The sequence below is a fragment of the Gymnoscopelus braueri genome, assembly GCF_963280865.1.
Source record: "Gymnoscopelus braueri genome assembly, chromosome: 18".
NCBI lineage: Eukaryota > Metazoa > Chordata > Actinopteri > Myctophiformes > Myctophidae > Gymnoscopelus > Gymnoscopelus braueri.
The window spans coordinates 15,047,601-15,063,184 of NC_137618.1; the positions used below are offsets into that span (position 1 = coordinate 15,047,601).

At 41.6% G+C, this 15,584-nt stretch overlaps 1 protein-coding gene across 2 annotated transcripts in view; it reads left to right on the forward strand.

Annotated features, from left to right (window-relative positions):
- The window catches only part of slc37a1 (solute carrier family 37 member 1), a 30,191-nt gene that overhangs the window by 1,199 nt on the left and 13,408 nt on the right, over positions 1 to 15,584 (forward strand). For both annotated transcript variants that reach the window (XM_080413163.1, XM_080413164.1), the window contains exons 2-10: positions 1,048 to 1,362; positions 6,600 to 6,681; positions 7,319 to 7,445; positions 7,863 to 7,941; positions 9,492 to 9,627; positions 11,353 to 11,429; positions 12,295 to 12,461; positions 13,114 to 13,166; positions 15,504 to 15,578. In XM_080413163.1, the coding sequence (XP_080269289.1) occupies positions 1,307 to 1,362; positions 6,600 to 6,681; positions 7,319 to 7,445; positions 7,863 to 7,941; positions 9,492 to 9,627; positions 11,353 to 11,429; positions 12,295 to 12,461; positions 13,114 to 13,166; positions 15,504 to 15,578 (852 nt within the window). In that variant the 5' untranslated portion in view covers positions 1,048 to 1,306. The remainder of the gene's footprint in view (positions 1 to 1,047; positions 1,363 to 6,599; positions 6,682 to 7,318; positions 7,446 to 7,862; positions 7,942 to 9,491; positions 9,628 to 11,352; positions 11,430 to 12,294; positions 12,462 to 13,113; positions 13,167 to 15,503; positions 15,579 to 15,584) is intronic.

Sequence of the window (15,584 nt, forward strand, 5' to 3'; positions counted from 1 at the left end):
GTTAATGTATGTTTTGTAATAACAATCAAAATCTACAAAGTAACTAAAGTTGTCAAATAATTGTAGCGAAGTAAAAGTGCAATAATTTCCTCTGAGATGTAGTGGAGTAGAGTAGAAGTAAAAGTATTGAAAATTGGAAATACTCCAGTAAAGTAAAAGTAGTTCTTCAATACAGTGCCTGAGTAAATGTACTTAGTTACTTTCCACCACTGCACTTTCAGAGTTACACTCAGCAGGATATTACAGTGTGGGACTGACAAATGTCAGATGATGTGGAAGGCGTGCAGAGAGGGTTTGGTTTAGTTCCTTTAGAACCAGTCCGTCCCTATAGGGTTTCCAGAAGGATTCATGGGGTTTGAAATTACAGGGTTCATGTTCCCATCAGAGGAGGCGGCGAACCATCGCAGCCGTTTCCTTCAGGGAGGTGTTGGCTTGGGTCCTGGTTGCAACGTCACACTGTTAATGTAGGTGGTTCCTAGCATAGAGGAGTATTCATGCAGAGTATACAGGCTTCATGTAATTCCTGGCCCCCATGTGCTCCCCTCCACCAAGCAAGGCATATGATCCCCTGTACTCTTGCTGTACACCGTAGTGTACAGCACCAGCAGCTCCTTGGGCCAAGGTCTGACAACGTTTTTGCTTTACTCACATTGAACGGGCGTGAAAGACGACAATGCAAATTTAGCAAATGACCTGTGGTGTCACATTTCGACCATTGATCACGTGGCGTGTTTTGTTGTATGTTGTCGGATTTTCCCCTGAAAATTGTTCTATCATTAAACTCCCTACTATTGTATCAAATTCTACATCGGCACATCTGGTTGTTGGACTAAGTGCTGGAGTTCTGTTCAGCAGTGTTTTTGTGACATGATGGGGTTTGTACTAGTTCACCTGCTGTTGAGAGAAAACAAAGCAAAACTGTTATGATAATTTCACCCTTTTGGTTGCTGTCATTGATGGATTGTTTCTGACCTCTCCTCACCTCTCTCCGTCCTCCATAATCTCACCCTCTACCTCCCTCCCTCTCTCTGTCCCCATCTCACTCAGCCTCTCTCTCGCTTTCCCTTTCCCCACGCCTCCTCTCCCTTATTCCCACCCTCTTCTCTGCTGTCCCGACCGGTCCCACCAGCTCCGGTGAAGCCTGTTGTTGGCCATGTGTCCTGGAGCCGCTGCCCTCTCAGCAGACCTCTCTGTGACAGAGATGAACCAAGACACGGACATGTCATTGTGTTACCCACCAGCCTCCTCAGCCTGAGATCTACCGCCTAGTCGCCAGACTTCATCAGAAGCGGCACCTTTACTAAACATGGCCCCTATTCCGCCTGGAATACGGCTTTTGGTCTCCTTCAACAGGGAACAGTGGTGAGTAGTAATCTTTATCTGTGCTGGAAAGTGACTGTGTGTGTGTGTGTGTGTGTGTGTGTGTGTGTGTGTGTGTGTGTGTGTGTGTGTGTGTGTGTGTGTGTGTGTGTGTGTGTGTGTGTGTGTGTGTGTGTGTGTGTGTGTGTGTGTGTGTGTGTGTGTGTGTGTGTGTGTGTGCGCATTGTGCATACATGTCTATGCATTATACTGTAAGCATGTCTGCATAGTGCTCTTGTGTTTGCACAAGAGCACGTGTTTATACATCCACCTGTCCCTGTCTGTTCCGTGTCTATGTTGTCTTGCATTGTCATGTAGCTGCCTCTTAACCCTTTAAGACCTGAGGCGATTCTTTAAAAAAAATCTAAATCCTAACAGTTTTTGGAAAAAAATCTAAACATTTTTTTTTTCACGATTTTTCAAAAATAGCAGATCTACAAGTTCATAGCGCGGCACTCGGTGCCGCGCTATGAGCTTGTATATCTGCTATTTTTGAATAGCCAAAGACATCTAAAGTGACACAGATGCGTTCCAGGTATTAATGGGTTAAAGGATCAACACGTACCTTTCCCTGACATTTGCCCCAAAACAGCCTCTCCATCCATCAGCACTACGTACACTATCCATCACTCTTTAATTACAAAAATCCACATGAATCATGACTTACTGTAGGTTCCTGTATCCTCCAGGAACTGAACTTCAAAAACATTGTCAGGTTTCTCACCTTAGGCAGTGTCGTCAAACCAGATGTTCGGGTTTATTCTTGAGACATTCCAGGGACCTCCCTATGGGTTGCAGTGCTTGACATTCTTCTTTATGTAAAACAGAAAGAAAGAGAAGATAACTATGTTTTCTCTCCTAGGGATTTGTGTACAAGCCATAGCCTACTAGCGAGGTTTTTCTGTTTTTGCCCCTTAAATCACGGGAATTTTGCAATTTCATATATTTCATTAATTAATTATAATACACTGCTTAGGAATGTAAACCTTCCCATAAGATTTCAATGCTTTGTATGTATTTAGCTAAAGTAGGTTGAATGCAGGTGTGGTGGGGATGTGTGGAGAGCAGAATCCCTTCACATACCAATACTGGTAATTGAAGCTAGATGAAAACGGAGAAGGTAGATGCAATTTCATATACTATACAGAGTAGACTCAAAGACTTATTCTGTATGTTAATGTACATCATGTACTACAACATGTCGGAAGGGATTTTCCAGGTCTGGGAGAGACATATAACCAACACTACAGTAGTACATACATGTACAGTCCCTTGAGCTCATGCAGTATCAGTTATTGAATTAAGGGCTTCGGTCAAAATGTGTATTCCATTGAATAGTACCACTGTGTATAGTAGTGGAGCGGGTTTGTGGATTAGTGTGCTCGCTTGAGAAACCATCCGTGTACTGCACAGAATCAAATTCAGCTCGAAGCTTACTTTGTCTTTTAATGAGGTGATTTTGTTATTCATAATTTTTTAATAGAGAGGCAGAAAAGGAGATGTAGGTGCAAGCAGTGTTTGCATCACTGTTTAATGTTTGTTTCTAACATTGTTTCCAGATATTTACATCCGTGCTCACATCTCCCCCTTCAGTGGTCACTGGGTCTCCCATCTATTAGACAGACGGACAAAAGACAGTCTTTTAAGTTATTTTGAACATAGCGAAGCTCTTTACAATATAACATATAATTGACAGACATGTTGACTAACAGCCTGTTCTAACTAACAGCTCTGAAAACGAGTCGAAAACAAAGCTGATACCGCATACTTTTCCCACTTCCATTTAATCTGTGCAGTGGAGTAAATGACTCATACTGGAAAACAAATTAGTTGAAGCTTACATAGCTAGCTGCTTAACAGCAATGGAAATTCAAAAATACATTTTAAAGATATTTTAAAATACATTTTTGTGAACAATGTGTCAGCTTTTACTGGGCAGAATAAGAATGACAGACTAGCTAACTCAGTACCAACTTTAAATTCTCGTCTCAAAACTCATTTTTTTAATAACCCATTCACTACTTCTCCTTATCATTTAATAAGTTTATTATTTTACTCTTTTATGCTACTTTTTCCATGTTTTATCTGTGTTATCCACCTGATCCGTTTTATTCCCTTGTCCAAATTGTCCTGTTTCCTTCTTTTATTTCCTTTCTTGGCCAGCTCTTGAATCTCTCATGGCGTCTTACGAGTAATTATATGGTTTATCTGTGCATTGCTGCTTGTGCTTTGTTGTTTGAGTTGATCCTGTTCTGTGGAAAGCACTTTTATTGTTTGCAGTCTTTTGTTGAAGGGGTACAGTTCTGTGTGTGTGTGCTGGGTGATCAGTGTATTTCTGTCACATAGACCAGAGGATTGTTCTATAGTGTGTGTGTGTGTGTGTGTGTGTGTGTGTGTGTGTGTGTGTGTGTGTGTGTGTGTGTGTGTGTGTGTGTGTGTGTGTGTGTGTGTGTGTGTGTGTGTGTGTGTGTGTGTGTGTGTGTGTGTGTGTGTGTGTGTGTGTGTGTGTGTGTGTGTTTCTGAAAGGCAAGCAGGAAGGGGGCAAGGCAGAGACTGACCTCACAGTGCTAACTGCGTGTGTCACGGTCAAAGAGATTTTCCAAACACACAGCCAGTATCTCCTTCCACAACAGTGACAACACATTTGAAATGACATCATTTGAACCTGTCAATCGGACCACTACATACACAGGGTGCACACAGTAGAATCTGGACTGTTAATTTCACTTTGGTTGGTCCATTTTTCATTCTGCAGAGTTATAGTAAATTAACACTCTGGATTTGACTTTGTTGGACGATAGTACAAGGTTTTCTACAGTGTTTGGCTCATAAAGGGATGTCTTATGTGGCATAGCAAGAGATTGCTGATGAAGGTGTATGAGCATCTATCTACCTGTTGTTTTTGGAGAGTCAGGCTGGACACTGGCTGTTTATGACCACACACACATTTGTATCCCCCCAGCAACTCTCTCACAGACTCACACACACACACACACACGCACCACGTGTTGTCCAGCTGTTGCGTAAGTATATGCCCTCCCTGTGTCTCCTCTCAAATCACCCTGTAAGTCTGTTTGCACTTCATAGTGCCAAGGCCTGAGGACAAGACAGTTTAACTGGAAGACCTTTAGCTTAGTCCTAAACTCACCAACCAGATGGATTGGACTATTCTGCAACACCTCTTCTGCTCTATACAAGACACATTCAACACTTTAATCACGTTTTTATATTTCAGTTTTTATGTTGACTGCTTCCCCTCTAGGCCAGGTGTCTCTTGTAAAAGAGGTTTTAATTTCAGTTGGGATAACCTGGAAAAAAATAATAATATGAAAAACAATCTGCCGCAACAAAGTTCAAATGACTTTTGGCTCACAGCCAATGTCATTGGCTTCAGTAGTGCAGTCGAAAACATATATTATATGGTCAAAGAAACTTCTGTGCAGCAGATGATATACAGTAACTGCTGTTGAGAACTTGTGACACTTGGATAATGGCGTTTGTGAATTGGGCAATTTTCTGGATATCTGGAGCTATATATCATCGTCGCTCTCACGTTGAAAACCTTTTATGTCCAAAACCATTACTTTTCAGGAAATGGGGGTAAAAAAAGAACCTGTATTCCAATTAATCCAATATAGTTATTAGTTATTTAGTCCCAAGCTCTTTTTAATACTTTTCATTGGTTCAGTATTTACAAAACCCACAGACCGACTTAACTGCTTTTTTTGGGCATGTCATTATAGGTGAAACTTTTAAAACATTTTTCAAAATGAGTGACAATATCATGTCACTTCAACTTGTAGAGTGGCTATTTTCACTTCTATTGCGTGACACTGTCATTCAACAAAGTATAAAACGGCATTCATTTATAAAAAAAAACATAAAAAGAAGAAAAAAAAATATGGAGATACAAGGTTTCTACCCGACAACGATGATATACCACAGCAAGGTCATAAGAGGAAGGTCGGATGCAGTTGGGTTTTTATGGTGGCTGGTGAATTTCCACGTGCTATATTGACTTATTTCACAATAGTACATCGGACAGCTACCAGGAACTGGAAAGTGAATTACACTCCTATGTGTCTGTCAATGCTTAAACAAGGTTTCGCTCATATTACCGGCTCCACTTCCTTATTCTGAGTTGCGTCACTGACTCACTGGCCTCTGCTCATGAGACGTTGGGGTTTTCCTCGGTGGTGTATTTATTCACAGCTTTGTACAGGCGCGCATCGTCATTGGGGCCAACGAGGCCATGGCCCGGTCTGTAAACCCAGCTTGTCCCTGTGTAGGGGCAAGATCCGCCAGGGGAGAAAAAAAAAACTAAAAATCAACATTAGCAGCCCCTCACCCTATTCTGTTGTAGCCGAACCACAGAAAGTCGCCTTTGTTTTCAAATGGGGCTCATTTGCATTCGGCCGAATTGTTAATGAGTGGCCATTAAAAAAAACAGTTTAGCCGTCAAACCGGTTTCCTGCCAGGTACACAGTATAAAGAGGGCCCCGAAATAGCTTCACATTTCATTATTGTTGTGAGTAGCAAAAAGGAAACTAGCTCGGCCGTCCTTCTCTCCATTGCGCAGAGACGGCCACCTCTCTGGAATAGATCCGCGAAAAAAAAATGGGGCAGTGTGTTTTGAGACGAGCGTTCCGTTTTCCACCCGGAATGGCTCCGTAATTCTCAATAGACTTATCAGCCGTTGTTGCACGAACCCCCCCGGGTTCTGGCCCGGTTCTGGCCCGGTCAACGTTAGAATCCACCAAACGCACTGGCTTTGTATCTCTTCTTTATGGCGGGTGGAGGAAGTCTTGTCGCGTTCATTGGTCAACTTGTTAAAATGTAACATGTCCTCTGAAACGTACCTTTTCTAAAAAAGGTATAATGTTGTTTAAACAGTAGAAGTGGTCCCCATTTTCATCTCACTTTTTCATCTCCTCCTGTTTAAAATGAACCATTCGGTTGAATTCATATCATTATATCTCACCTCCAGTTTCAGTTCCCCAAGTTTTGCTGATTAATATTCCAGCCCTCCTGTCTAGGCATGATTTATACACAGGTCACCAGGTAAAGGCAATGAATTTCCTGAATGAATTAAAAGCTAGCCGTGGTACAGTCTGAGTCTGAGACCTCAGGACTGGAGTGGAGAACCAGTCTGGCAGTTCATAATTCAATGGTGTTGCTCTCTGGATCCATTGACTTGAGTTCCATTCTCATTGCTGCCTCCTTGTGTCTCCTCCCTGCAGGTACAGAGCGCTCACTTTCATGCTCACGTTCATGCTGTACACCAGTTTTCATCTGTCCAGAAAACCAATCAGCATTGTCAAGGTAACACACACACACACACACACACACACACACACACACACACACACACACACACACACACACACACACACACACACACACACACACACACACACACACACACACACACACACACACACACACACACTAGCCTGGTTCCAGACGAATCTTTTTCAGACGGGAAAAAAATTTCCCGTGGCAGATTAGGTCTGGCCCCTCTCAATAAAGATTGGATTTCTCTCCCTCCAAAGTTGTGAGGGACCAATCAGGGCCCAGTATGCAAATATGGGACTGGTTTATCACCAGGGGCATTTTTTTATTTTCCCCTCGGAAATGCAGGTTCCACACAGAGATTCCAGACTAATATCTACGCAGTGATATTGTTCTGGCCATGCCAGGCTACACACACACACACACAGCTTGAAAAAAATACTCATTTAAAATGAAAATAGCATTAATAACTGTGTTTAGCTCTCTCGATCACAGACGCATTCTTTTAAAAAGGACACAGTTACACCTCAGCAGACTTTTCTTCTTCATACTGTATTTGCGCAACTAAACAAAGCAATACGAAGGCACACTGAATGAACCACCCACATTACTCTCACTGATTTGTGTTTTTATTTATTTATAATTTTGTTGTTGTTTGTGTCAACAGAGTGAGTTGCATAGGAACTGTTCGTCTGCCAATGAGCTAGCCACAGCCAGCAGCAGTAGCAGCAACAACCAGCAGTCCTCTCTGTCTCCCCTCCACAATGACATGGACTGCAGCTGGAAGCCTTTTGGTGTGTATCTGTATGCATATCAGTTTGAATGGCTTTCCACAGATTGGGATTGTACTGGATATGCGTTTGTGTGCATGTACTGTTAACTGTACATGAACATTAACTGAACGGAACTCAGTTCTTATATGATTTTTGTGGCCCATTTGATTAATTTCCCTCTGACAAGGGATTCATGTTTTCCTTGCCTTTTCCTGGTTTGTTGTGTGTGTTTTTGACTGTTTGTATCAGACCCTTGGTATCACACACACTTCTCTCTGTCTCTGTCATCTCTCTGTCCGTCTGGCATGGCCCCACAGTCTTGATATACACTCTCGTCTCTCACCCTCGCCTGCCTGTTTTTTTTTTGTCATAAACAAAACCATGAATGCGTGCTCTGGACCTTGTATGAACTGAGGTCACTCTCATCTTTGTTCACAGATAAGAGCAACTACAAACAGTTGCTGGGAGCCATGGACTATTCCTTCCTCTGTGCCTACGCGGTGGGCATGTACCTCAGGTAAACTTATGAACTTTATAAAAATAAATCTAATACAGAAATGATAAGTAAAGACCTGTCTGATGGCCTTGGTTGGCAGGTGTGGTTCCCAGTAATCAAGTATCAAGAGCTGTCCCACAGGAAATGGATGATGGTTGTAAAAAACAGACTCCTCAGGTCTCTCTCTATTCTGTCATAGCAGCCTCTTGTTGGAAATGATACCTGGATGAGAACTCGGTGCTTTATTTTCTTGGAGTAACCTGTGAGATGTCTTGTGGTGTTTGAACAAGGCTACAGCACACACGAGACACGTTCTCTCTCTCTCTTTCTTGCTCTCTCTCTGTCTCTCAAAAAGTCAGGCTCTAGTTGACTTAACTGGATGCTGAAAACTTAATCCATGCTTTGATTTCAAGTCGATTTTTCAATTGTGGTTTTAGCTACACTGTATCGTGTCCTTGTATCTTTTAACCACATGAACCCTTGTGTCCCTATTCTGGGCCAAACATTTGGTGAAAAATTGCAGATCTACAAGCTCACAACTTACGTGTCGCAATGCGATGCATTGGGAGCTTGTACATCTGCTATTCTCAGCGAATATATTTGGTGTATGAGGAAAAGGGAAGGGACACGTCCTCTCTCTCTCTCTCTCTCTCAGATTCTTCTTCCTTCCTCTAGAACAAAGACCCCAGCTTCCTTCTGTTTGTCCATATCTGCTGTATCTGGTGTCTGTGTACCTCAGCACACCCTCTCCGTTCTCTTGTCTTTAAAGGTCCTCATTGTGCCTGTTTTTGTGTTAACTGTATTGTTACGGAAGGAGCCCAGTGGGGGCTTTCGTGCAGAGGAGGTCGTGTTATGTAACGTTGTGTGTGTGTGTGTGTTTGGGGGGGGGGCCCGCCCCTGCATTATGTGTTGGGGGGGGTGTCCCTGTGATGTGTGTGGGGCTTAAGGTAGCACTCCACGCACCGACATCGGCGGCGGTAAGTGTTGGAAAGCGTACACTGTCGGGTCGCAAGTTGTAGGGAAGCTTTTCGGATAGCAACAACAGCAGGGCTTGTTGATAAAGACATCCATCCATAGGCTATTTTTAGCACCATACTGTAGTAGCCGTCTGCTGGTGTTGGCTCTCAGGTGCATTCAGCAACTTTTTTTCACACCTTCCAACCGACTGATCTCCCGACTTCATTCGACTGCCAGTCTGAAGTAATCTGTAGTAGTCTGTTTGGTGGAGAGCTACCTTTAAGTGTCCCTGCATCAAGGTCAAACGGCCTCGAGTAGAGACAAAGCAGTGGGGCCTAATAAAGCTGCAATTTATCTACTTTTACACAGCACACTGCTGCTGTGTGGACAGAAACAGGATTTTGCATTAAAATTGCACATGATCAAGAATTATTTCCCTCCTTAATTCCTTCCCATCTTTCTTTATTTCTTAGTAATATTTGTTTTTCAAGTATTGTTCTAATTGCATTTCTGTTTTTACGCCACAACTAGCAAAACAACACAGGTTCTGAAATACCTATTCTAATAAGAAGTTGTCCCGGTTTTTTACATGTCATCTCTGTGCACCCACGCAGTGGCATCATTGGGGAGCGCCTGCCCATCCGACTGTACCTGACGGTGGGAATGTTGACCAGTGGCCTGTTCACCTGCCTGTTCGGACTTGGATACATCTACAATATCCACAACTTGGGCTTTTATATATTCGTTCAGGTGACAAAACACACACCGACAGGAATGCTTAGCATATACTATAGAGCAGTGGTTCTCAAACATCATGTCAAGGACACCAAATTATTTTTATTTTTTTCAAGGTTTTTTTATTTTATATTTTCACATACAGGTCTATAACAAAGGGCATACAAAAACAGTGAATGTATGTTACCCCTCCCACCCCCCCAAAGTTCCCGCTATGAAAGAGCCACAACCCTGGTATCTCATTGTACCATTAACACAAAGGACAATACAAACAAATATGACACAATTACAATGATAAATGAAAACAAGTCTAAAAAATAAAAATAAAAAAAAGTATACACAGTAGAATATATATTCACCAAATTGAATTTGATCATGTATTTGGCCACAGACACTCTTTTAACTCATTAAAACCGGGAAAGCATCTGTGTCAAATTAGATTTTAGCGTTTAGCTATTCAACGCTATATTTAGGTCCACGGCCAAATATATATGAATTTGGGGGTCCTTGCCATGAAAACGTTTGAGAACTACTGATTATGAAGGCATTTGTAGAATTGGCCTCAGGTCCAAATGGGTTAAAAAAAAGCAGTAAAAGCAATTTCTCCTCCCCCAGTGACCAGGAAATTCTCCCTTTCACTTTCTCATGTGTGTGCATACACGTACTGTACACACACAGAAACACTTGTTTGCATTTGTACTGTACATATGATACACACATGTAGAGTCAAACAAGACAAATGCAAACAAGCATGCAGATAAAGTGCAAGCATCCAGAGAGCTATGCACACACACACACACACACACACACACACACACACACACACACACACACACACACACACACACACACACACACACACACACACACACACACACACACCATCACACACACACACACCATCACACACACACACACCATCACACACACACACACCATCACACACACCATCACACACACCATCACACACACCATCACACACACACACACACACACACACACACACACACACACACACACACACACACACACACACACACACACACACACACACACACACACACAAATAGATAGTTGAACACACGTGCATTTCCACAAACACTCGGACGCAACATAAATAGAAACAAACATGGGCCACACAATGTACACACGCAGAGAGCCATGCAGCCATACACAAACACACACATACACATTAGGGCATTAACGAATAGTGATTTATGGTATTCGAATTATTCGACCCAAAAGTATTCGAATAGTCGATTATTCGGTTTGATTATAAAAAATTAAAAAATGTAAAAAAAGTTTTTTTTTTTATTTTTTTTATTACATTGATGACTCGACTCAAGGAATGCGAGTTGACGTCACACCAGAGCTCACAGCTGCGTGTCTGCTCTAGAAAAGCCACTAAAAAAAAGAAAATCTAAAAAAAGAATAGTCGAATAGTGGTTTGATAGTCGAATAGTCGGTTTGATATTCGAATATTCGACTATTCTGTGAATGCCCTAATACACATCCTCCATGCACATACAGCCAATAAATGTTACTCCATTCTCTTGCTCAAAGCCCATATACACAGTAAAATCTTCAGTGTTAATTTATCCATTTGTAACCCAGAGAGTATACAAATGTAGAGTACTATAAATGAACACTGAGGACTTTACTGTGTATATGTAGACACTAGACAGCCTAATGGATGCATACTTGATACTTGATGCATAATGTATTTTCCTGCTCTCTCAGGTGGCCAACGGCTTGGTTCAGACCACTGGTTGGCCCAGTGTTGTCACCTGCATCGGCAACTGGTTCGGCAAGGGAAGGTAAGATGCAGTTAAGTTACGAGAGGGCTGTGTAACTATACAGTCTCCCTCCTGCGAATTACACATCCTGTCCCCCCCCCTAATTTCCACACCAACGTGGTTTGAAATGGTACATCAGGACAACCAAGGATATGTAAAGAAGGAGAGGCAGATAAGTCATTTCTTGGTCTGGCAATTCCAGCTGGCAAATCCGAAAGCATTCGTCAGGCACTGGGGTGGAGGGCAAGTTGGAACCAGAGGTTCAATGGAATGCATTGAAATCAATGAGAACCGGGTGGACAAGCTTATGAATAGACATTATATTTAATGATTGTGACTTTTGTTAAATAATTGGTTGAGACATATCACACTTAGTTTTCATAAGCTTGTCCAACCGGCTCTCCTTGACTTCAAAGCATAACATCGAACTTGCGGCTTTCTTTTATAGTTTTAACCTTTTTAACTAGTCTGTTCTAATAAAGTTGTTTTTATCTGCTCTGTAAAGCGCTATATAAATCTTATGTTGTATTATTATTATTAATATTGTTTGCCACTCAGTGCATCTATTGTGCATGCTATGGCGTCGTAGAATGTCTGTCCTCTCCTTCTTTACATATCCTTGATCGCAACCAGGAGAACTAGCTGGTCGATTTCAGTGTCTAGTCTAAGTGCACTTGTCAGCAGGGATAATGGTTCACCGCTTTTAACCAAATAGCACTTAAAAGGAGCGTAACATTTTAAACTTTGCACTTATTTGTCAAAATGGTCTATGGTGCCTTTAACCTTATTCTGTCGTGGCACTCTCTAAATCACTTTGGACTAAAGGTTAAATAGTAAATACATCCAAAAATGTATGTTTGTTTGTGTCCCTCCCTCCCTCATGCAGGCGTGGTCTGATAATGGGAATTTGGAACTCTCATACTTCAGTGGGGAACATCCTGGGCTCGCTGATAGCTGGCTACTGGGTGTCAACCAACTGGGGCATGTCCTTCATTGTCCCTGGAATCATCATTGCGGCCATGGGCGTGGTCTGCTTCTTCTTCCTCATTGAGCGTGAGTACATCACTCATAGAGTTATATAAAAACTATTAACTACTAACTATTAGTATCACTTCTTCTTTGCATGGAAGGAGAGGGGAGGGGCAAAGCAGAGTATAGCGATTTGTTTTTCCATTAGGCCAAGATACCAGATAGCAGGTACTTGCAGTATGTCAAACCGACGTAGTCAAAAGGTACTGGTTGGAATCCACCTTAGTTGCCCTTCTCTGGTCCATTTTCTGCCACTGTATAGAATATCCTACTGAAGTAGAAGTACTGTTACTTGACTTGAATATTAAGTAGGAGTAACATTTTGTGTTAAAATAAAATTGCTCTTGAAGACTTCTCTGAGGTACTTAGTTGCTTATGGTCACCTGACCGTAAAACATTTTCTTATAGATACATCCTGCCAACCAATTCCTCTGTGATTATCTCCGAAGTGCTGATGATCATAATTTCTTTATAAGAAAGAATCTACTGATTGTGAAATAACAGCATAAGCTACTCTGTATATAATTATTAATTAATTAATTAATTAATTAATATATAATTAAAACTACAAAGGGAAGTGGTAATAAGTGATGCTAATTGTAATAATGATAAGAACATTTAGTGATGATAATGGAGTGATTGTACTATTGATATTGTTGTTTCTTTTTATTTATAGATCCAAATGATCTAAATAGCATTTATGCTCAGAGCTGTTCCCCTGGAAACAATGTAAGTACAGCACAAAGAGCCTTTTTTCAATATATAAAACCTATTACCTATTATTACCTCCTCTCTGTGTTGCTTGTGTTGACATAACCGTGTGTGTGTGTGTGTGTGTGTGTGTGTGTGTGTGTGTGTGTGTGTGTGTGTGTGTGTGTGTGTGTGTGTGTGTGTGTGTGTGTGTGTGTGTGTGTGTGTGTGTGTGTGTGTGTGTGTGTGTGTGTGTGTGTGTGTGTGTGTGTGTGTGCATGCGTGCGTGCATAAATGCAGACCGGTGTGTGTGTGTGTGTGTGTGTGTGTGAATTTACGTGTGCATGTGTCTGCACATGCAGTAATTGTGTCTTATGCATGGTTGGCATGTGTCTTCATGCTTACGTGCCTGTGCACACACAATATACATAATGTGCGTGCTCATGTGTCTGTACAGTATGTTAGTCTATGTGTGCATGTCCTTGTATGGAACTCTGTAACTGCAGCTGTGGGTTTAAACACACACACACACACACACACACACACACACACACACACACACACACACACACACACACACACACACACACACACACACACACACACACACATAGTTACACTGACCTGGGGGTCAAGTGATGAGAGAGCTCAATGCGTGACTACGGTTGCCCTGACGACCGTTGCCCACTCACTTGAGCTCACAGAGAGCCACCTGAGTGGCCATAGATAGATAACCTCATTGGCCGCTGCGGTTCATTGGAGCGATGCGTCATCAAGGCCACCATAGTTACTAGTTAGTGATGCAACGTTAGCAGACCCTGCGGAGGGTTTCAAGCCTTTACCTTAGCCAGTGGGCTGGGCAATTTATTGATACTATATCAATATTGTGACTAGCTGATGTCTGGGATTTTGGAAATCATAACATTGTGATTGTGATATAACATGTGTGTTGTCTTTACTTGGTTTTAATCACTTAAAGAATTGTCAAAAAGTATCCAAAATGTGCCAACCTACAAGCTCGCATGTGAGCTTGAATGGAGACATGCTATTTTTGAAAGATTAAAAAGAAAATGTACTGTATATTATCACAATACAATAGTATCCTCACAATGTCATGGTATTTGGTAAAAACTAACTATTGTGATATTTGATTATGTCCACATCGGTTCCGGGTTTGGCCTGTTTTATGTCACCCCTTTGCTTCGTTATATCTAATAAGACAGAAATGCCTTTTGCAATAATTGGAAAGTCAAAAATCGTTAGCGTTGCCCTCCAAAGGCATAGCTGTCGAGATCAGCTGGTGGTTCTTGATGAGCCTTTGTCGTTGACCTTCTCAAGTCCCTTCTTCCCTCTCAGCTTGACCTTTTGCTACCTCTATGAAATAACAAATAGGGGAGCTGATTTCTCACTCCCTAATCTTATAAAAGACTTAGACAATACAGACAAAACGTTTTGTTGACTCCAAGGAGCTTGGAGTGTGCGTTCTTACCAGATGACAATGCGACTTCCACACAAAGGCTTTTGAGTCTTTTCACTGTAATGCCATTGTGCCTCCATGCCAGGTGTTTAAAATGACATTTTTGGTATTGGCTTACACTCTTTATCACTCTTTATCAATTACACTCTTCTCCCGAGGGAATTACAACCAAAGAATACGCTTAATTTCCACGGTAGTCAGTAAGAAGTACTATCACAATAGGTGTAACCAAATATTTCTGTGAGCCTGAAGTAACTGAAGAGATTGCTGTCAGTAGAGTGCATTCCTTCAGTACATTCACAATGCAATTGTCAGGATATTGTTCCTGTCGGGCAGAAACCTCCTATGTCCATATTTTAACTTTTTATTTGTAAATTAATGCCCTACTTGATCATACTACAGTGTCACATAAAAGCATCAGAAGTAGCTTGTAAATCTGCTACTTTTGCTATTTATGAATTTGAATCCTGAAAAGTAACAGTTTTGGTCATATGAGGTTTCTACCCGACAGAGACGCTGTATCCAATGGATCAATGTTATATAATTTAGTCACAAGCTGTTGTTAATAATCTTCAATGGTTAAATATTTATAAAATCCATAGACACTCCTTTATAGACACGCATTTCACTTTATCAAAAAAAGAAAAAACACCTACTGGTTGCCAATTAGTACTGCTGAAGCTCCCCTGACCAAGAGTGGTAGAAATTTGGTCTGTCATGCGGGAGGCTCCGGGTTTGAATGCGGGTAGGACATGAAAATTATGGATCGAAGCTTTAACAACTCTGTTAGGTAACGGAGATAATTAATAATGTGTGATAGAAAAATAAATGACAGCTGATTAGTCAAGTAGGTTTATGCATCTCTTGGGACTACTAGACTGCTCTGAATTGTTTTGCAGCTGCCAGCCAAGAGCAGGAATGGACTGAATGGACACAAGGAGTTGTATCTACAGTACAAAGAGGGAAAAACACAGGTATTG